Source organism: Chelonoidis abingdonii, chromosome 4 (assembly GCF_003597395.2).
Source record: "Chelonoidis abingdonii isolate Lonesome George chromosome 4, CheloAbing_2.0, whole genome shotgun sequence".
NCBI lineage: Eukaryota > Metazoa > Chordata > Testudines > Testudinidae > Chelonoidis > Chelonoidis abingdonii.
Window position 1 is genome coordinate 80,355,141 of NC_133772.1, and position 22,816 is coordinate 80,377,956.

Below are 22,816 nucleotides of genomic sequence, written 5' to 3' on the forward strand. Positions count from 1 at the left end.
AGTTATGTTCTTGTTTGTCTTACACTTGCACTCAGATGCCCGAGTCAGGTTTGGTGCCTCATTGTGCTGGGTGCTGTGCAAGTACATGGTAACACATACTCCTTGCCCCAAAGAACTCAGTTCAAGTTGTTTTTTTAAATACAAATATAGAAACATCTTTTAAAAAGTGCACATAGAACAAACGTGACATACACATCAATTATCCTCCTGATCCCTTGTATTTCTTGGGGACAGGTGCTAAGCAGTTTGTCCCATTTACATTGTAATTACCAGATGGCATTCACCCAAGAGTTCTGAAAGAACTCAAATGTGAAATTGTGGAACTATTAACTATGGTTTGTAACCTGTCCTTTAAATCGGCTTCTGCACCCAATGACTGGAAGATAGCTAATGTAACGCCAATATTTAAAAAGGTTAGAGGTGATCCCGGCAATTACAGACTGGTAAGTCTAACGTCAGTACCAGGCAAATTAGTTGAAACAATAGTAAAGAATAAAATGGTCAGACACATAGAAGAACGTAAATTGCTGGGCAAAAGTCAACACGGTTTCTCTAAAGGGAAATCATGTCTTACTAATCTATTAGAGTTCTCTGAAGTGGTCAACAAATATGTGGACAAGGGGGATTCAGTGGATACAGTGTACTTAGATTTCCAGAAAGCCTTTGACAAGGTCCCTCACCAAAGGCTCTTATGTAAATTAAGTTGTCATGGGATAAGAGGGAAGATCCTTTCATGGATTGAGAACTGGGTTAAAAAGACAGGGAAAAAGGTAGGAATAAATGGTAAATTTTCAGAATGGAGAGGGGTAACTAGTGGTGTTCCCAAGGGTCAGGTCTAGGACCAATCCTATTCAACTTATTCATAAATGATCTGGAGAAGGGGGTAAAAGTGAGGTGGCAAAGTTTGCAGATGATACTAAACTGCTCAAGATAGTTAAGACCAAAGCAGACTGTGAAGAACTTCAAAAAGATCTCACAAAACTAAGTGATTGGGCAACAAAATGGCAAATGAAATTTAATGTGGATAAAATGTAAAGTAAAATGCACATTGGAAAAATAACCCCAACTATACATACAATATGATGGGGGCTAATTTAGCTACAACTTAATCAGGAAAGAGAGATCTTGGAGTCATCATGGATAGTTTTCTCTGAAAGATGTCCACGCAGTGTGCAGCAGCAGTCAAAAAAAAACAGGATGTTAGGAATCATTAAAAAAGGATAGAGAATAAGATGGAGAATATCTTATTGCCCTTATATAAATCCCATGGTACGCCCACATCTTGAATACTGCATACAGATGTGGTCTTCTCATCTCAAAAAAGATATACTGGCATTAGAAAAGGTTCAGAGAAGGGCAACTAAAATGATTAGGGGATTTGGAACGGGTCCCATATGAGGAGAGATTAAGAGGCTAGGACTTTTCAGCTTGGAAAAGAGGAGACTTAAGGGGGGATATGATAGAGGTATATAAAATGAGTGGTGTTGGAGAAAAAAGTGAATAAGGAAAAGTTATGTACTTGTTCCCATAATATAAGAACTAGGAGCCACCAAAGGAAATTAATGGGCAGCAGGTTTAAAACAAATAAAAGGAAGTTCTTCTTCACACAGCGCACAACCTGTGGAACTCCTTGCCCGAGGAGGTTGTGAAGGGTAGGACTATAACAGGGTTTAAAAAAGAACTAGATAAATTCATGGAGGATAAGTCCATTAATAGCTATTAGCCAGGATGGGTAAGGAATAGAGTCCTTAGCCTCTGTCTGTCAGAAGGTGGAGATAGATGACAGGAGAGAGACCACTTAATCATTATCTGTTAGGTTCACTCCCTCTGGGGCACCTGGCATTGGACACTGTTGGCAGACAGGATACTGGGCTGGACGGACCTTTGGTCTGACCCAGTATGGCCATTCTTACGTTATGTAATGGATTAAACACTACACATATGCTACAGCTAGTGCAGAATGCAACAGCTTGCAGCATTATCTCCAGAAAATGTAAACAAACTTGTTTGTCTGAGTGATTGGCTGAACAAGTAGTAGAACTGAGTGGACTTGCAGGCTCTAAAATTTTACATTTCTTTATTTTTGGATTCAAGTTTTTTTGTACTTAATTCTATATTTGTAAGTTCAACTTTCATGATAAAGAGATTGCATTACAGTATTTGTATTAGGTGAACTGAGAAATACTATTTCTTTTATTTTTTTTTTTACAGTGAAAAACACTTGTAATAAAAAATAAATATAAAGTGAGCACTGTATACTTTGTATTCTGTGTTGTAGTTTAAATCAATATATTTGAAAATGTAGAAAACATCCAAAAATATTTAAATAAGTGGCATTCAATTATTGTTTAACAGCACAATTAATCGCGATTAATTTTTTTAGTTGTGCAATTACTCAAGGTACATTTTTTTAATCGCTTGACAGCCCTAGTAATTTTTTGCTTCCACAAGATGGAGCAGATTGGTACCTGACAGGTTCATGTCTCTAACTAAGAGCTGTGAAAAAACCTAGAATGGATAGACTTGACTTTATGTACCTTAGAGTCAGAGCCTAGGGTGAGAACTAACATACTGGCTTTAAGTCCAACTTTCTACAAGATGCAGAAGGGGCTACAATATACTATTTTCCATAAGCTCCTTCTCATTAATGTATTACAGTTAAGTGATGCGCACACACAAATCAGGACATTCAAAATTAATTCACATTGTTAACTTGGCCTCTATTCACATAGTGTTTTGCATGACTGTACAGTATATGGAGATAATTTTAATGGCTTAATATGTCTGTGCCACGCTGGGACCATAACTTTCGCTTTCCTAACTGTTGAATTTAATGATAGATCTATTAACAGCTTTCAACATGGTTTATTATGACATGTAGCCTCCAGACTGCAGGATCTGGCAGGGTGGCTGATGGTACTAAGATGGTTTTCATTATTTTTCTTCTTCCATGAAGGCACTGGCTGTCAAACCACTTTCAGTCACAATTCAAGATCCTTTTCAATATCTACAAATCCCTAAATGGCCTTTGATTCAGCTCCCCACAGAACTCTTCTTTATGACTCCGCTGAAGTAGCTGCAATTGGTGTGAATCCTGGCTTACAGCCCCCAGTGAGGAATTTGGCTCATTTTATTAAAACACAAAAGACATTTCCCTCCTCTGCACCTGAATTAGCTCTACAGAGAGATATCAGACAGGTGACTCAAATGCATGGGCAGCAGATATCCTGAATGAAAGGCCACTTTTACAAGTCACCTTTCTTACAATAGCATTTTCTACATTTTATCCATTTAAATTCTTTCTTACAAGAAAAGAATTTAAATTAAAAGTCTCAGAGAATGTTCTATCAATTAAATATATGCAGTAGTGTTTATTTCAACATGTGATGCTTCAGACACATCCCTACTTTCAAGAAAATCTACAGTTCCATGCCTCTCTGCTCATGAAAGAAGACAAATATTTACTCAAAAACATGCCCACCAGAGGTAGGGTGGATCCTGAGAGCACACTGCAACTTCCAGGGAACCACTGCTAACTAAACTCAAAGGAGAACATCCTCGCACGCAGGTTTGTAACTGCAGGGCTGGGTACCTCATAATCCCTCTCTTTCCTGTGCAGTGGTGAGTAACTCAGGACTACTCTTCATAAAGGAGGCAGATATGTCAGCAGCCCTCTGGCTTCCTTCCCTACTAGATCACAACTGCCTCTCCTCTATTTTTGGTATGGAACCTGTCTTCAGGTGAAACACTCACCTCCCATTGGATGGAGACTGCTCAATGTGTTCAAGTTCCCAGATGAGGCAGCTGCTGTCTGCTGAAGGAGCTGCAAATAAAGCTAGACATTACACCAAAAAACAAAATAAGAGTGAGAGTGAGGGCTGGCTCTGCTTCTGGGAGAAACTGCACCACACCACAGCCAGAGCGCCGCCATAAGGAGAATTCTCATTGCCCATGCATCATGCTACAGCCAAAGCAACAGCATAAGAAGAATTCCTCACATTCACTACAGTCAGAGCACCGTCATAATGGGAATCCCCAATGCTCACGCACCACGCCATAGCCAAAGATCATCATAAAGAAAGCTTTCTCCATATACTATGGGCAGAGTACTGGCACAAAAGGAATCCACATCATCCAGGCACCCTGTCCAAAAGACTGGCATAGGTGTGTGGGTGTGTAAGGAGAATCCTCTTTAAGCACCACAACCAGAGTGCCACCGCTAAGGGAATCCCCCTTCATGCCCCACACTACAGCTAGAGTGCTAGCACAATGTGATTGCCAACCACACAAAGACATAACACTGAAGCCAGAGTGCCAGTGTGTGGGGAATGCCCTCCACATTCTTCAGCTACAGCAAGAGCACCATCATGAGGGGAATGCCCATCATGTACTGACTGAGCCACAGCCAGAATGCCATTTAGGGGGAATTCCTGTCCTTTTCTTCATAGCTAGAGTGCTGTCACAGAGAAACCCCACTTCAACAAATCCAAAGCAATAGCACAAAGGGAAATTTCCTCCACCTCCTGCATTACATCACAGCCAGAACGAGGTGAAAATTTCATCCTTCTCTACCCCCCACACTGTAACAGCATGAGGAGAATCCCTCACCCCTTGAAGTCCCACACAAGAGCCAGAGCAGTGATGTGAGAGACACTTCTCCCCTTTGAACCCAGCAAAGCCAAACAACTGAGAAAACTGGTGACAATAAGCTTGAAGAATAATTTAGTTTGTCATTTTTTGTTATAAAATGCTATATATGCTGTACCACTATTCACTACATCTAGTCTCTGCCTGCCAGTTTGTTGGGGTTTTAAACTGTGAGCTCCTTGAGGTAGGGATCAGACATTCTTTTCTGTTTGTACAGCATCTAAGACATTGGTGGGTGTCACTGAAAATAAAAAGAGTAATGTAATAAATGCTGGAGAAAAAAGAATGGGAGATGAATACAACTTTGATGGCAGACAGAACTGAAAAGGGCTTGAAATTACATATATGTAAAGTACTCAAAAGAAGCTAACCTAAGGAGAAAATCTTCCCAGTAGGTGACTTTGGGTAAGTTACAGTATTTCTATGCCTCAGTTCCCCATCTGTAAAATGGGGAATAACATTACTTCCTTCACAGGAATGTAGTGAACATAAATACACTGAAGATTGTTACATGCTCAAATAGTACGGTGAGGAGGCCTATATAAGCATCTTAGATAGGCAGATTGGTAGAACCCACACAGGAAACTCACTGCTAAGTATTGGGGTCCAAGTGTGTTCAGACCAGCCAGGTTTCCCCATACAGAGGCAGCGCTTATCTGTTGCATCTGCTGCTGGAGTTGCTGAGCAATACGTTTCTGCTCTTTGTCCTTCTGCGTATCTGCAAATTTCACCACAATGGGTGAAGAGCAACCCTGCAAATAGCAGTTCACATGGTTACAACCTCCCAAGCAACTGCATAAATATGACAAAAAACTATGTGAATGGCATGCTCTCCGCCCCGCACATATGAAGGTGCCCTTCCTACCTCAAATGTTCAAAATCTTAGCTGCTTTTCACTCTAGTTTGTATTGACTTTTGCTATTTGCTAAAATATTTAATAAATCTTTCAGTCCAAGACCCACTGTCCGGAAAACTAACTCCAAAGCTCCCCTCTCCCCCCAGTCATCAAGCTTTATGATCTCTGTGTGGTGCAGCCTATCCCCAATCTCCAAAAGAGATTTATCTTACCTCCATGGTCTGTGCTTGGTGCATTGCTTTGATTGCTGTTTGTGCCATGGCTCTTGTTGTAAAAGTCACAAATGCACAACCTGGGGAGAGGGCAGAAAGAATCGAACTCACCCCCAGATTCATTTCAACAACTGAAGGCGAAGGAAAATGCCCCCGGGGCTTAAGCACCCTACCAATCACAAATATAGCTGAAGTATGATCTTGAGGTGCAGGGGAAAGAGTCCAGAGGAACATCTTGAACTGTCACGGAAGCTTTGTGCTTACCTCGGCTCAGGCCATCTGGGCCCCGTAATATCCTGCATTCCTCAATCTGCCCAAAGGAGGAGAACATCACCCGAATGTCATTTTCATTGCACTTCTTGGAGATCATCCCAATAAACAGCTTTCTATCTTCCACTGCTGAGGAATCAAAGGAAAGAAGCTTTGACATTACAGTAACATAGCACTCACATCAAGCAGGGAACTCCAGAGCTCTCATTGTTTCAGTAGGCCTTCTTCATATTACCCAGCTACTCTAGTGGTTGAAATCAGAAGCTGAAGGAGCAGTGTTCCTGCAATAAGAGATACTCAGGGTGACAAAGCACTGAGTATCAACTCAGAGAAAGAGAGAGGTTAAAGGGATCAGCAATTAGATTGAGGAAGACTAGTTCTTCTCATTTAGTCAAACCTCTCTCCTCCTCATCTGACAGTGCGGGACTGTTCCCTACAGTAGAAATCTCTAGGGATTTGTCCAGTCAAATCCCACCTATTCCAAGTAATGAGATTTTACTCATTTAAGAGAATGCACATAGAACATTTATAACAAAGCTGAAAGGAGCCTACAAGTGTTTTATGTTTTAATTACATTAATAAATAATAATGTGCTGAATGCTTGCTCCTCCCTTCCAAGTCTTTTGAATGTGGGGGATTGAACTGAACTCTTCCCACAGAGAGAGCTTTGTTGAAGGAGATATAGATGTATTCGCTCATTCTGCCATGCCCGCTACTGTTCTGGGTGGTTCTGCAGTGCCTGTCCTCAGTTTCCCTTCTCCATGGAACTCCTCAATACAAGTCACATATTAGCACTCCTTCTCAGGCACTAGTTTGTTAAAATGAGAACTTAAAAACAGTCTTTCTTCCCAGACTCTTGCTGGTGTCACAGTTCTACCTCTCTGAGGTCTAGCTATTTCACAGTTTCTACTCCAGGGAAATCTGCATCACTGTGCTTGCGCAGAATTCATGGCCCTCACAGATTTCTTTGTCTCCCTGCAAGAGCAGTTATGCACTCCCTTCCTAGCAGTGAAGGCAGGTTGGATTGGGCACCCAGAGCAGACGGTAGAGTCGTAAATTTCCATGGGGGTGGGGGTGTTGGGCAGTCGTGTGAGAGAGAGAGAGAGAGACAGACATTCTGTCCCTCTCACTTGCTATTGTGGTACCCTCGGCGTGAAGGGGCAGGGCTTTGGAGTTTTTCTGAAGAGGTAAGCATGGGGCAGGCTCTGTTCCCTCAGGCAGAGCAGAATGCAGCAGCCTGCCTGCTTAGTGAATTGTTCCATTTTTCTAAGTGAATTCCCCCAGGTGCATAAAACAGGTGTGAAAATTTTAAGGCTTCTTTACATTGCCAGAGTGGTGCAAAGGAGCTTTACTGTAAGCAACAGTATGGCCCTATAAATGCTTATGGTGCTTTAGTGATTAAAACTGGTCTAAATTTTGGACTGAAAAAAAATCCTATCAAAATGTGCTCCATTAACTGTTTGTTACTGACCTTTTGGAGATGGTCAGTAGCCAGTATAAACTGTGAATCTGAATCCCCAGCCCTCACTTGCTCTTCAGTTGCCTATGATGCAACACTGAGCATATGGCTGCATTTTTGTTGTCTAATAACCAGAAGTAAAGGGTCAATTACTATTAGACAATGCGGGTTTGGTGATTTCCTCCAATGCTCCCCACTCCCATTCTCCATCCATTGTATTGTAGTTCAAATAAATTACCAAAATAATTGAAACCAGCTTGATTATATTGTGTTATTTTGACAAAAAAATGCAGAATTTTAAAATATTGTGCACAGAATTTTTAATTTTTTGGCACTGAATTCCTCCAGGAATAAGTTTCAAACAGTCTCTCTCTTCCCAGTTTCTCTCTGGGCACAGCTCCTCTCTTCTGAGGTCTGTCTTCAATTGTCTGCAAATAGTCTCTCTAGCTATTCCCCCTACTCTCTCCTCTTTAGAGTCTTGGTGTTACTCAGGCGCTCTATCCTGGGTCTGTAGTCTCTAAACTTTCAGGCTGCTCCTTGGAGCCTTACCAGACTGCTTCTCTCAGAAACTCAGCCCCAGCTCTCCAGCTGAGGTCCTGGCTGTCTCCAGAGGCACTCTGTCATTGCTCCTGACTCTTCTGAGTTCTTCTCAACCCTGTTTCTATAGTCCTTCCTAATTCCCTCCCCGCAACTGGGATCAATTTTAAGTAAGTCCTCTTATAGAGGACAGTTAATTTGCCCAGGGGAAGACATTTCCCCATACTTGTCAGTTAGTGGATGGTTTATGATCTAAGCCATTGGTTTTCAAGCTTTTTTCACTTGTGGACCCCTACAAAATTTCAAATGGAGGTGCAGACCCCTTTGAAAATCTCAGACAAAGCCTGAAGACCCCCAGGGGTCTGTGGACCACAGGCTAAAAACCACTGCTCTAAGTCAACAGGGTATGATATTCCTTTTTTTTTTCTTTTATCTTATCTAATGTAACTGTAGATGCGTTCATTATCTATGTAACTGTCTACTCCTTTTTTGACTCTTACTAAGCTCTTGGACTCAGTAATAAATAACCTATGGAGCTCCTGTAATTAGTTATGTATTATGTGAATGCCCCACAAAAAAACCCAAGACCAAAATCATAGACACATCCCTATTTGTTTTATCAGTTATAAATTTGTTAGTTTACAGTTTTATCAAATGTCTCCTTGTTCTTGCATTATAAGAGAGGGTAAATACAATTTACTTTCTTGTTACTATTTGTTATTTTATGCACCTCTATCATGTTTCCGCTCATTTACCTCCTCTCCTAACAGTCAATCTTCTTTTCAATTTCTTTCTTAATACAGCAGTCTTTCCATACATCTACTCAATCTCGTGGTTCATCCCTAAATCTCCTCTATTTCTGCCAATGTTCCTTCAGAGACAGGTGATAAGAATCCAACATAGTATCCCAGATGAGCACATATAATGAATTTAGATAGTCGTACTGTAATCCAAGCTAATCAGAAGAGTTCACTTTTTTTTTGCAAATTTTTTTTATTAAAATTAAAAACAATTTTCATTTCAGTTTTTGAAAAAGAACAATTTTAATGTATTCAAATTTTTTCATGAACATTTTTATTCAAAAATTCTTTTTTGTTTTCCTGAAAAAAACAAACAAACCTGTTTTTAGTCTGGAAATTTTCATTTAAAGACAGAAAATTTTGAAAAACCCCAAATTTCCTTTAAAAATTTTCATTTCCAATAAAAGACCATTTTAGACGAAAAAATTTTCATTAGAAAAATTCTGAACAGCATTAATTATATTTTAGCAAATTTTCTGTCCCACTCTTTTTGCATCCTAACATTCTGTTTGCTTTCTTCACTGTCTCTGTGTACTGAGTAACTGTTGAGTTATCTGCTATCACACTGCCCATTTTTTTTTCACGTACAAATTTTGCTAGCTCATTGCTGACCTGCTTTCCAGACAATAAATATATTAAACAATACCAAACCTAGTATGGAACCTCAAGGTATCCCACTGTTAGCCTTTTGCCACTTTGAAAATTGACCATTCATCCCTAACTCCTTGATTGTCTTTTTGACAGTTTCTAACCCATGGCAGAACTTTCTCTCTCACCTCATGACTAGACACCGATAACTTTCTGAAACATTTACCTTTGGGCCTGAAACTATTTTCTGACAGGACTCTAACCTGACGGTGACTTTGCATACCAGAGAGAGAGTTTGAGCACACAAAGTTCAGCTGATTTTGTAAATGAGAGAACAATTCATTTCTCATAAATAAATTATGGCTCCCTTTTTCTGAATTTCTCTAGTGCTGAAACAATGAGGCATTTAAATGTGGCCTATAACTAGCCACCAGAGCATCCTGGTGAAATTTGGTCTTGATTTGATTGAATTAAACAAAGCCCCCACGTAATCTACTGTGATCTGAACCTAAATTTTGCAGAAAGGTTCTGCTGCACTCTGAAGGAAATTCTTAAAATTCTGCACAAGCTTCAGAGAATTTTTAAAACAGATGATGTTATTGCGCTAAATATGAAAATGGATAACAACATAGTAGCCCCATATTATTTACTATGGTATAGTCACACTGTATTTTATGCTGCCCTTACATATTCAGTTTATTATATACCACAGATTGTCATCTTTAAGTTAACAAGCCATTTAGCTGAACAGAGCAGGTCATGTTTTTCAGGGCTGTTGTTATAGGCCAGTGGTCCCCAACCTTTTCGTCTGCGGCCACCAGACGAAGGACCGTGGCGGCGGTCAAGCATCCACCAAAATGCCACAGAAAGTCGGTGGTGACGCCTCTGGATGATGTTGCTTGTTGGTGGCGAATTTGGCGGCATTTCGGTGGATGCTTGACTGCCGACCAGGACTCGGGCGCATTCTGATGCCCCCGTGGGCACCATGGCACCCATGGGCACCGCGTTTGGGAACCCTTGTTACAGGCTGTCTGAAAACAAGCAGAAATCATTCCAGTACATTATATTTTCAAGGCTTTCTTCACAACCACAAAGGCCAGAAACATAACATTTACTAAAAAAAAAAAAAGCCAAAAGCTCAGATTCTGGAGCACAATTCTGTGACAAGCTTTGCTGCTATGAAAAATCAGAATAATAGATCCCCAGTTACAACCTTTAAAAATGCATGCTATGCACAGTACTTTCTGCACAGGGTTTGTCACAGAGCTCAGCAACGGAAGGCAGCACTCTGGCTAATGTAGCTGGCCAATGAAAGTGTAGGGAAGGCTAAGCGTACCTGGAAAGGTTCAAGGGTGGGCGCTCTGCTCTTATTCACCTGAGTCATTCCTAAGACATATAGGAATGAAGCTCCCTCCTGTGGGCTTTCTATGGTCCTCTAGAAGGATATTCCAAGCAGCGTCCAACTAAATTGTTTCAGATTACAAGATTTTCTCATGCTCTTGTCAATCAGTTGCAGCCAGCACAGCTTCAAAATCTGAAATTATTTTTTATGGTTTTTCTAGTCTCTTTGTTACATGAATCTCAATTGTTACTTGTAACAATGTGGGTTGATTTTCATACAGAAGTGTGATTTTTAATTGGTTTCCCCACAAACTCTTTGTCCCTGCCTTCAAGGCCCAGCACAACTCTAACATTGCCTATATCTCATATCCTGAGTCATGCAAAACCTTCCATAACTCCTACCCTACAATACTGCCAAGACCTGAAATTCCGTTGGTTTTTTATTCTCTCTCTTCAATCCCCATGCCTTTTCCAGGTTGCTCCTTATTTATGTAATGACCTGCCAAACTCAACTGAGTCAGTCACCAATCCTTCCTCATTTAAACTGTCTCCAGATTCACTCCTTCCATGTTGTCTAGAAGTAGTGAGTTAAATGTGTTTATATATAAAGATGACCCCAACTCCAAGTTACTCCCTTTTCCAGGGTGTCCAATGCATCCTGTCTTCTTTATGTCTGTCTTTTACATTGTAGGCTCTTTGGGGCAAGGATTGTCTTTCCAAGTCTTATACAGCACTGAGCACACAGCTGTTGTGACAATCAATCAATCAATCAATATACTGGTCCATGAAGACAATAAAATTAGAGTAAGCATAAAAGAATGAAAAAATACTACAAGATATTATGCTACACACTGTTAACCAAGGCTGCTGAATTATTGTATGTTGTTTTATTGTATTATTTGAGAAAAGTCTATGATTATGTAATTAGATTATTGAAATGTACTTGTACAAGGGAGAAAAGACAAAAGTAGGGGGTTACATGCAACCTTAACTCTGGCATTTTCTGCATGTACTGATATTGCTGATGGAGTATCTGTGTATAAATAAATAAATTTCCACCATGAAGAACTTATTATTTATACTGTGGTAACGGTTAGGGACCTCAACCAATCTGGGGGATCATACTGGGCTAGCCACTGTACAAATATACAGCAAGTGATAACCTCTGCCTTAAAAAGCTATTTAGACCCCAGTTTCATCTTTCTTGTAAAGCAGACACACCTTATTAGAGGAGACTGTGACTCCAACACTAGATATGGTGGACTTTGTCTCAAACCAATCGACCAGCCAAGTCCATGGATAATGGTGTCTGGGGTTAAATACCGGGCAAGTACAGAAAATAACTCACTGAATGCCTTCTCAATTAGCATAACTTTTGTGGGACCAGCAGCAGCAGGAGAGAGAGTGTGATTCCAGGAAGTTTAGAAACCTCACCCGTATTTATTTATCCCTTTGTGGGCATAAATTCCTCCCAGCTCTTGAATTCACAAACTTCACCACAGACACAGATGCTCTGCTGCCCAGAGATCATTACAACAGAGACGGGACCTCTTGGAATTTCCCTATCAACATTAATGAGACCGTAAAAACCAGACTTTAGTAAAACTTACCATTATTTTTTTCACTGTCAGCTGGTTTCATCTGGATGGGATGGTGCATCTGAAACCCAAAGAAGAGCACCTCAAACTTGATGCATTCACTCTGTAACTAGCTGAGTCACATTACCCCACAGGAACCACTAACGACATGGAGGGGAGCCAACACAGCCATTAGAGAAGGGTTAGACATAACCCCATAGAAATTTCTAGGAAAGAACCCCAGGGAGTATTCCCTATATCTTTCACACTGATATGCCCCCATTCCCACATGGTACCTCAGGGTGTTCCCCAGATGCAGCGCACACAATTCCCTGCTATCCCTTTCCCTTCAAAACCTCTTGAAAATCCTTAGAGATCTGCTGCCATGACTTGTAGTTCAAGGCCCCTCCCTCCGAAATCATGTTCTAAAATAATCACGCAGAAGAGCACGGCAATGTTTGTGCATCAGTGAAGCCAAAGAGCTCAGAACATGAGTAAATGGCAGGACAGAAAGACAAGCAAAAGAGATGCTTGAAAGAGCATTCTGCCTCTTACCCCTGGGAGGATCTTCATGTTGTGGAGAGCATTCTGTGCTTCTAGTGCAGCTTTACGGGTATAAAATGTAACAAAACAGCACCCTGCAATGCAAACCCAAAACAAGCAAATCAAGGATATTCAATTCCTGTGTGACATACTGGGATACACAGTGCACCACTTCTACCCGTCAAACACAAACTCTTTGATAGACACGAGGATCATGGATGGAAACAGATGGCAATAGCTTAATATTGAATCTATTTAGAATAGGACTTCTGTCAAAATAAGTATAATATAACATGTGATGTCTTCAATGACTAGACCCAACAGCCCCTGTATCACACTCAAAGGTTCGTAAGAGCTCTCCTCTCATTCCAACTGGGCTTGCCCAACAATACTTTTCTAGAGACACTCTCATTTTTCCAGTAAGCACGGTGTTTTTCTGCCAGTGCAAGTAATTGTTCAATACTGTCAGCACCACTCTCAAAGATACCTAGCCCAACGAGGACTAACTCTTGGCATCACCAGGGCTAAGCCTTCTCTATACAGACTTTTAAATGCTCCACTTAGCACTCAGGACAAATAATGAACATTCTCTTTGCCCACTTAATCAGACTCCAGCCTTGGGCATAAACTCCTGAGATGGAATTTGTCTCCACTAGATGGGCATAGTGTGCAAAGCAATTACACTCAACAGTTCTCAAATGACTGTAGTTATTTATACAGAAAGTTACAACTCCAAAACATAACCAATAACGCATGATGCCCCACAGGCTTTTTGTCTATAAAAGTGCATATAGTTACAAATAGGATAGTTATTAAGCACAGACAATACAGTTCAGCTTTATGAGCAGTCCTTAGCCTCTGCTATTTCTGTCTCCCCTAATGCAGCATGCAGACTACAGAATCACAGAAATCAGAGATAGAAAAAAAACTGTTAAGTTTTTCTAGTCTGTTCATTCCTCTTTCTTCAAGCCCCTGGGACAGTGCAGAATTGCAGTCTGTATGAAGTGTATTCTCCCTCATTCCAATTCCTTTCTCCCTCTTCCCTTGTCTTCCCATCAGCACAGGCTCTGGGTGGCATTCGAGATTTAGGACCTGACTACCTCCGTTTCCAAATCTACAACTCTATCCCCTTTCTGTGCAGACTAGAAAGACATTGCCTGTACTCCTGTGAGAGCATGTGTCATTCAGAGAGGTGTTAAAGAGTAGGTTACTGTATTTTGTTCTGCTAGTCTGCAACAAGTAGCTACTCTAGAGGATGGATATAAGAACCAGAAGTTAAAGATGAAGAAGCACTACTATAAGTTTCTTCTCCATTCCCCTGGAGCCAAGATAGGATTGTTCCCTATTTGTTCAGTTTAATTTTAAACATCAACAGCAATTAGGCTCTCACCACTTCCCATAGGTGACATTTCTGCAACCTAATAGATCTCTACAAGGAAGTTTTTACTGATACTCAGCAAAATTTACCCTTTCAAGAAATTTACCAGAAATATTAAATAAAATGCATATATTAGTCACATGTAAACATCTCATAGCAAATCCCCTCTCTCACAAGCCAAATGAAAAATGCTTATGATAGACTACTTAGTTGGCATATAGAAAGCATATCTGTGAGCTGCATCTGAACTTTCCTTCTCAAAGTGCTTTACAAACTGTCATTACAGGCATGACTCACCACCTCTGAAATGGAGCTACCCCCGGGCTGAAACACAGCAGTTGTTTGACAGTGCACAGAAAATCTATGAAACAGTTAAGATAGGAAGAGAAACATATTGTAGCCAACTGAACTGCAGGAGAATGTAATTACTTGATATGAAATTTAGCGAGGACACTGGGGTTAGCAACCTCTTAAAAGAGTTCCATGCGATCTTCAGTTGGTTCAGATGGCCAAGACCTGTTTTGAATTTCATCCAAAATATTACACCTCCAATATTACAGTCCTTCAGAAGAGAAATCTAAACCTAACAAATAGGCTACATACCTTGGACACCCATTTCCCTTGATGGTCTCCCATTTGTCTGATCACCTTAGCCCAATTTACACAATGAGATCACAGTACAGCTACATATGAATGGAGATGCACTTATAGAGCACAAAGGTCAGGTGTGTATGTATTTGTACATCTACAGTTAACTCCTTGGCATGTAAATAAGCAGAGAGATGAAGCATGACAGAGTGCAAGTGACTAAAGCTGGGAACCCAAGTATCAGCTAAGAAGGATAGAAGTGCTCACCTTTGCTCTGAGGAGGGTTTTGGCTCCTGTCCCTCAGGACGTTAATTTCGTAGACAGCACCATACTGTTCAAAGAGTTCTCTCAGATCCTTCTCACACCAGCTCCGTGGAACCTGCCCCACAAACATCTTGATGGCATCTAGGTCAGGTTGATCTGGGTGATCCAGTGTGCCATTCATTTTCTTTGAGCTGCACAGGACAGGGAGGAACTTCTGTTACATCATCATCACCACCTGTCTAGATTAATCCTCCCTAGGTACCAATTAATGTTGCAGCTCCAAACAGCCTGCTTATGATGCTGTGGAAAAAGGTCTCTCAACAGCAGTATTCTAAAAGGACTCCTGCATACTCCAAGCAAATTAAGAGAACATTTAGATTTAGCCATCAGGCTCATTATAGAGCTCTGTGCTTGGAGACTGTCTTTCCCCTCCTAGCTCCTACAGCAGGGATTGGCAACCTTTAACACCCTTGGTGGACTGGGCTTGTTTGTTTACCTGCCGCGTCCACAGGTTCGGCTGATCACGACTCCCATTGGCCACAGTTCACCGCTCCAGGCCAATGGGGGCTGCGGGAAGCAGCGCGGGCTGAGGGATGTGCTGGCCGCCGCGTCCCAATGGTTGCCAATCCCTGCCCTACAGTATAATCAGCCACCTGGATTTGGGACACCAAAGTCTTTGGTGTAGAAGACTGAAATGTCATTGCTCATCACTGCAGAACTGGACACAAGGAAAAACTGGAGTGGGAAGGAGCCAAAAAACCTGGTATTAGCAGCAAACCTACTAACAAACTATAAAAACGATTGGGGAGCAAAAGAATTTTTATTTAAATCTGACAATCCACAGATCCCTCTTAAGCTAAGGAAAAGTGACTAGAATGAAGACACTAGAAGTTCCATAAGAGGTTCACATTACAGCAAGATTCTCATGGGTCCAGAGAACTCTGAACAAAATTCCGGGGAAAAAACAAGGTCAGGGTTGTGGCTGAAAATGAACACATTGGTCTTGTATACTATTTGGTCCCACAAGATGATCAGGATTGATTTATCATTGATCTTGAAGTACCATCATTTTGAGAAAACTAATGGAATAGTACAAGGGGCCCAATAAGGGAGGAGAAATCATTTATCAGAATACAGTAAACAAGATTTTGTCTTCAACAGGCTTCTAGGTCATCTCTCAAACAGCGCCCAGCAACTGATGATCCCACACAACAATCTGCATTGGCTCATTGTTTAGCTAGTGCAAGATGAGTCTTACTATTAGTTATCAAAGACCTTAAATAATACAGGGTGAGTTGCTCTGGGAGACTGCCTGAAATGCTAATGCTAATATCCTGCTACACTAGTAGACATTAGCAGGGTGAAACTGCTAACAATCCCTATGTATAATCTAGAAGAGTGAGGGGAGAGGGAGCCAGTGACTATGAAATAATTCCCTCCTCCCTCCCACACACGGTTGAAGGCCGTGAGTGGCCTTCTGGGCCAGTCTTCTTATTTTAGTTTTTTTGTTGTCCTCTTTATTTACTGTACATTAAGGAAGATAGGTGTTTTATCATCTTGGACTTATTTGTGGTCATGTTCTTCCACAGTGTTTATTAAGAAGTTTTTAATCAAGGAATTTTTAAAAACAAAATTACCAGTCAAGTTCCATTAAATGTGGACTGGATATTGAGTGTGTGTATTCTGGCATCTCTTTCAACTTGCTATGTGCTGGTTCAGACACATAGGAAGACAACTGTTGCCATAAAGTGCTCCCACATTCTAAGAAGGGTTTGACAAGGATGGGAAGCATAAGGCTCTTTACTGGGAAAAGGAAAGGGTGTGACATAATGCTTTTCACTCCACCAGAACTCCCACTGCAAGGGATTAATGACTTTCAAAGAATCCAGAAAACCCAACTCCTTTTATTAAGGGGTGAACTACACAATGCTTGAATTCTGAGGGGGAGCAACTGATAGGTATACACTATCCTGTGGCAGTTGGTCCCAGCTCTGGTGTCACTCCCATGAGAAGCTCCAAGAGGGCAAAAACAAGGAGGAGTACTTGTGGCACCATAGAGATTAACAGCATGTCTCCTGGTAGCTAAATCCACATGGTCACCATATGACCTTAGAAACAGTTCAAAGATCATTCAATTCCTGTCTAAAAGAGAGCAGTCCAAAGCCATTCAGAAGGAAGGAATCTTCTAACACTGCACTTCAGCCACTGGTTTCAGAGCATCAGTACAGTGACTTCTACTGGATTCTGTAAGGACTGCCACCAAGTAGTTTTACCCCAAAGGGGTTAACTGTTTTCAGAGGGAATGAAGATGTGTTCTGAGCAGGAGAAAAATCAACTGTAAACAATTTCCAGGATTTCTCTTAGAATGCAGCTCCGAGACTCTCCTGCCCTTTCGCCTTTTCCTCCAGGGAGAATACATTAGGTAGGAAAGAAAGTTCCAAAGAGGCAATTCCAAGCTAAGAACATAAGCAAAAAAGCAGATATGAAGACACAAAATACTTACACAGGACTGGCATTCAAGGAACAATGGTCCACCATCATCTCTGGGAGGAAATCCAACTTAAACGCAGCCATCACCTCTGTCTGTCACAAACCACTAACACTAAGTCAACGTACTGTCTAACCCACAAACAAAAATGCCACTTCCTAAAGTCCTGCAGGTCTTAACACACCAAGCCACATAAAAAACACTCAAATCACAGAAACAGGAGCTCAGGGCGACCAGCAATAGACATCAGAGAAATAGGATGGACTGGAAAAGGGACATGGAGTCATGGATTAAAAGGGGGATGTGACCATGTGAAGGGAGGCTCAGCTCACTACACAATGAAAGTGCTGATGCATTGGGCTTGTTTTGTGCAGTTTTCCCTGGCGAAGCAGGACTGAGTGCTCTGTCAGATAAACAGAATGTCAGATCAATGAAGATAGCAGTGGTTGACAGAGCAGAAGGAACACAAACTCTAACCTCACAGACCCCAACAAACTCTTCACCCCCAAAAATGCCAGCCCTAGGCCTTGGGGTCCACTAATAGATAGGTGTTGGAACTTGGATCAGGACCTGAGTGTTGACACCTCACAGGGCCAACATAGATCAAGGTATGGCTGATATCTTTTGCCAAAATGAGTTCTAGTAGCTTGCTGCTACAAGGAGGCTTGACCACTCAAAGCCTCCTCCTTATCTGTGAAGGAGTGCCTGCTCTTACTACTCTCCCTCTACTATGTGCCAAAACACATGAAGTCTCACACAATAAGAATAATACTTTGCACATACATACAGAGTACATGAAATGTGAGGGCAAGAACAGGAGAAAGTGTCTAGTGGTCATTGTAGAGAACAGAGTCAACACTCTTGGATTCTGTACTGACCAATGTTATGGATTAATTGAGTCATCTTGGTAAAGTCAGTTGATCATGGTGCACCAGTTTCCTTATAATTAAAACAGGGACAATATATGCTGACCTACTGAGGTTAAGAGGTTTATATGTTTGTAATGCGCTTTGAGATCCTGGAGAGAAAGATGTTACAGATATGCACAGAACTACTACAAATGGGAAGACAAAGGAGCCTAGTACTGAATATGCTGGGAAAACCGACCAGTACTAACCTGAATGGAAACAACATTTAAAACCATGTGTTCACCAATATTACACAAGAAACAGCTGCACTCCATTACTGTTTTAACAGCTGTCCACCACCACCTGGCAAGGATCACATCCCACGCGCTACCTCTGTGAAATGATGAAAAAAGAACTGGTCTCAGATATATCAGTTTCCCAGTTTGGGAACTGCAGACTTCACATTACCTTACACTCAAACATCACTTCAGCTTAGAGTCCTGCCAAAACTGCTCTCTAAAGTCTGCCACAATTTCGGGACCAGGAAGCTCTGCAGAAAATAATGTGGTTACACAAGGGGAAGATGCAGTGGTGATTCTTTCCAAGGTTTATGTAGTTCTGTAGCTTTGCGCTGCAGACTCCAGGTCTTACCAGCCAAAGGATAGCAGAACACCAAACAAAATACTTCCATCCAGCCTTCCCAAGCAGTGCTGTCTGGCCTTACAGTTGACTGCAGAATGGAGGGAAGCTGTTCTGGCAACAGATTCTCCTGGAAGATGGATTTTACAAGGGGTATTGAGATTACTGAGAACATTTCACAGGAGGAGTTTGATAATCATTATGGGTGACTCCTGCCATGTCTTCCTACTCTTCTTTCCCTAAAGAAAAGCTGGCTTCATTCTACTGAACATAAAATAGATAACAGTTTAAAGGCAAACTAGTTTGAAATCCCTTCATTGGCTCCCTAAAGATTTCCATGTCAAGTTTAGATTTTTTGGTCTTAGCTTCCAAGCTTTACACACTTCTGCTTCTCCCTGTGTGCCAAGTTCTAACTCTCTTTACTTCCACTCACACCTTTCAATCCACCCAAATCTCCCTCCTACTATTCTTCCACTCTCAAACCTGATCTACACTAGGAATTAGGTCAACCTAAGTTGACCTGCATCAATCTAGTTGTGCATGTATATACAGTACACCAAAATTTGTCTCTCGCTGATGTAAGCACCTGGTTACAGCAAAATGGTAACATCTCCTCCCTGAGCAACACAGAACCATGGTCAACCTACTCGCAGGACAAGTGTACACACTACATTACTTGTGTCAACCCTACCAGTCCAGCAGCAACTATCTCACAATGTCCCTGTGACAGTGACCACTCAGGTCACAATTTTGATCTCCACTGCCCAGCAGTCACAGAGACCAGAAGATTGCCCCACCACCAATCTTTAAAACTCGTATGTTTTTGAAATGCCTTTTCCTGATTGCCCACCTTGGTGAGCACACCTACCAGCTCACTTTTGCTGTGTGTATCCGACCATGTCAGCTCCATGCACACACAGAGCTAATACATATGCTCCTGCCTGGAGCAGGCAAAAAGTCATTGATATCCTCATTCTGTGGGGGACAAGGTTGTGCAAGGACAGCTACGGAACAGTCACAGAAATATCAATATCTACCTGCATATTGCACATAGGATGCTGAAACTTGAGCATTACAGGGATGAGCAACAGTGCTGCATGAAAGCAAAGGAACTTCACTGGCATGCCAGAATGTAAGGGAGGTCAACAAGAAATCTGCTGCTGCTCCATAAATCTGCCACTTCTACAATGAACAGCATGTCATACTTGGAAGTGATCCTGCCAGCATCCCACTCTTCACTCTGGACACTTCTCAGGAACCCAAAGCAGAGACCCCCAGACAGCAAGGTGGGCGAGGGGGTGCTGTGTGGGACTCAAACCATGCCACAAGCTGTTTGAAACTCTGCCAGAGACAAGCCAGTTCTGTCAGATGAACATAGATGAGCCTGCTAATGAAGGGGAACGGAGCTTGGGTAAGAGTGTACATGCATTATTGCTGATAATCATTTTTTCCTGTTTCGGTGCCCGAAACCTCACCTCTTCTGCCCTTCTTCCCCATTTAAAAATTGCACCCATCCCATATCCACAATTAGAGAACAAAGCATTGATTTCTGATTCCTTACTTTTATGTTATAATGTTAGAAAATAAAATATTAAGAGAATAAATTCAAAGAAGCAATATGACAGTCCAATTATACCATCCATATCAGATCAGTGTCTGGTGATCGGGTAGAGGTAGGACAGACAGAAATAGAGTTGCATCTGCTTTTAAATCCTTTGATTTCTTCAGCGAGGCAGAGGGAGCCATGCAAAGCACTTTGTTTATCTGAATAGGGATGTTCCTTTTATCCTCCTGAGCGATCTCAATGGAAATTTCATGGAGATATTCTGCAATCCTCTCCTGAATTTCTAGGTATGGCAGCCGTGTTTTTCCCCTCATGATATGAAACGTTCCCTTGTCACTCTGCAATGAGTTTGGTTGGCACCACTGCAATAAACAGGCTAGTAGGATTAGGGCCCAGGTGGCTTCAGGATGTCAGTAGAAGATGGGTTCTCTATGCCTTTGTCACTCTCAGGAATTAGATATCAGCCAAAATCACCACTGCCTGTGAAAATATCGCGTATATATGGAGATATACCTATCTCATAGAACTGGAAGGAACCCTGAAAGGTCATCGAGTCCAGCCCCCTGCCTTCACTAGCAGGACCAAGTACAGATTTTTTTGTTCCAGATCCCTAAGTAGCCCCCTCAAGGACTGAACGCGCAACCCTGTGTTTAGCAGGCCTACGCTCAAACAATAAACACAGACCATGGAGAGGCCACAGGACCATGACTATAGGAAAGGGCCAAGAATAGAGAGAGCAGTTGCTGCAGCAGAGGGCAAGCATGAGCATCAAAGAAATGCACTAGGACATCATGGGTTTGCTCAGATGCTGTAGAGCGGTATCGACACAGACACTCCAGACTCAGCAGCTTTTCCAAACCTTGGAAAACTCCATGGTCAGTGCACCCTACACTCCCCAACACAACAAGTGGCAGCATGATGTACATCCTTACCTCTACCAAGCCACATCAGGAGAAAACAAGAACCAGAGCAACACATATACTGACATGCAAAAACCACAGGATCAGCCACAACTTACTACACCAGGGGCAGGCAACCTGTGGCACGCGAGCTGAATTTCAGAGGCACTCACACTGCCCGGGTCTTGGGGGGCTCTGCATTTTAATTTAATTTTAAAAGAAGCTTCTTAAGCATTTTAAAATACTTATTTACTTTACATACAATAATAGTTTAGTTATATATTATAGACTTAGAGAAAGTGGCCTTCTAAAAACGTTAAAATGTATTACTGGCACGCAAAACCTTAAATTATAGTGAACAAATGAAGACTCGGCACACCACTTCTGAAAGGTTACCGACCCCTGTACTACACTGTAGTAAGTTTACATGAATGTTCACTGTTTACATCCATTTATACTTGAGGTTTTAAAGTATGGTTAAGTCCCTTCATTTTCAGTTTAAAAACAGATTACCACCAAAAAGTTCCCGGGTTTTATAAAAAGTGTCATTTTTTTTTCTGATTTTCATCCTGCTTTTGTAGGATTCAAATATATATAAAAATAACTTGTTTTATTAGGAAAATACAATACATTGCATGAGATATATGTGTTACAAGAATACATTAGTCTGTGCGTATATTCAAAGCTGCCTGTTGAAGTAAGGCTATTATTAGTCTAGAAGATACACACAAACAGGCATGTACGCAAGCTCTGAAGTGCATATACATCTGAACGCACTGACGAATTTCACGCCTACCATGTACATATTTCAAGCTGCTGGCAGATACCAATTTGAAGATTTGACACACTAAAATGGGAAGAAAATGAAAATCTGTATCAGAATACATTTCAGAACAAAAGTATTCAAAAGTTTTAAAAAACGAAAGCAGGAGAAAAGGATGAAGTTGAGTGTTTGCGCTGCAAATGGTGTGGCCGAATTATTAAATGTAAATATTTATAGGCTAATAGTTCTAAATCTACAATCAGGGCTTTGGAGCTGTGCTCCAGCTCCACCCCAGCTCCAGACAAAAACCTGCAGCTCCACTGCTCCAGAGCTGCTCCGTGCTCCAGCTCCGGGCTCTGCTCCAAAGCCCCGTCAACAGTAAACTGTTTATTGAAACGAAAAGTTTTATTTGGGAATTAAAAGAGATATTTTCTTAAACTCAGAAGTGTTTTAGTTTTGCAGCAAACCACACTGATGAACGGAATTCTAAGCATTAATCTACTGAATACTTTTTCCTCCTGGCTCTTTCCGACCACCAAAATAAATCCCGATATT

The 22,816-nt window shown here is 41.4% G+C and overlaps 2 protein-coding genes across 17 annotated transcripts in view; one reads left to right on the forward strand and one right to left on the reverse strand.

Annotated features, from left to right (window-relative positions):
* Positions 1 to 22,816, forward strand: part of FAM180B (family with sequence similarity 180 member B) — a 404,198-nt gene that overhangs the window by 284,338 nt on the left and 97,044 nt on the right. The window lies entirely within an intron of this gene.
* The window catches only part of CELF1 (CUGBP Elav-like family member 1), an 83,174-nt gene that overhangs the window by 22,779 nt on the left and 37,579 nt on the right, over positions 1 to 22,816 (reverse strand). For 6 of the 16 annotated variants that reach the window (XM_032776080.2, XM_032776078.2, XM_032776077.2 and 3 more), the window contains exons 2-8: positions 15,064 to 15,251; positions 12,843 to 12,925; positions 12,321 to 12,369; positions 5,980 to 6,114; positions 5,716 to 5,795; positions 5,238 to 5,399; positions 3,754 to 3,835 (exon numbers count right to left, since the gene is read on the reverse strand). In XM_032776080.2, coding sequence (XP_032631971.1) covers positions 3,754 to 3,835; positions 5,238 to 5,399; positions 5,716 to 5,795; positions 5,980 to 6,114; positions 12,321 to 12,369; positions 12,843 to 12,925; positions 15,064 to 15,241 — 769 coding nt within the window. In that variant the 5' untranslated portion in view covers positions 15,242 to 15,251. The remainder of the gene's footprint in view (positions 1 to 3,753; positions 3,836 to 5,237; positions 5,400 to 5,715; positions 5,796 to 5,979; positions 6,115 to 12,320; positions 12,370 to 12,842; positions 12,926 to 15,063; positions 15,252 to 22,816) is intronic. The other 10 variants (XM_075065325.1, XM_075065324.1, XM_075065333.1 and 7 more) reach the window with 3 other exon arrangements.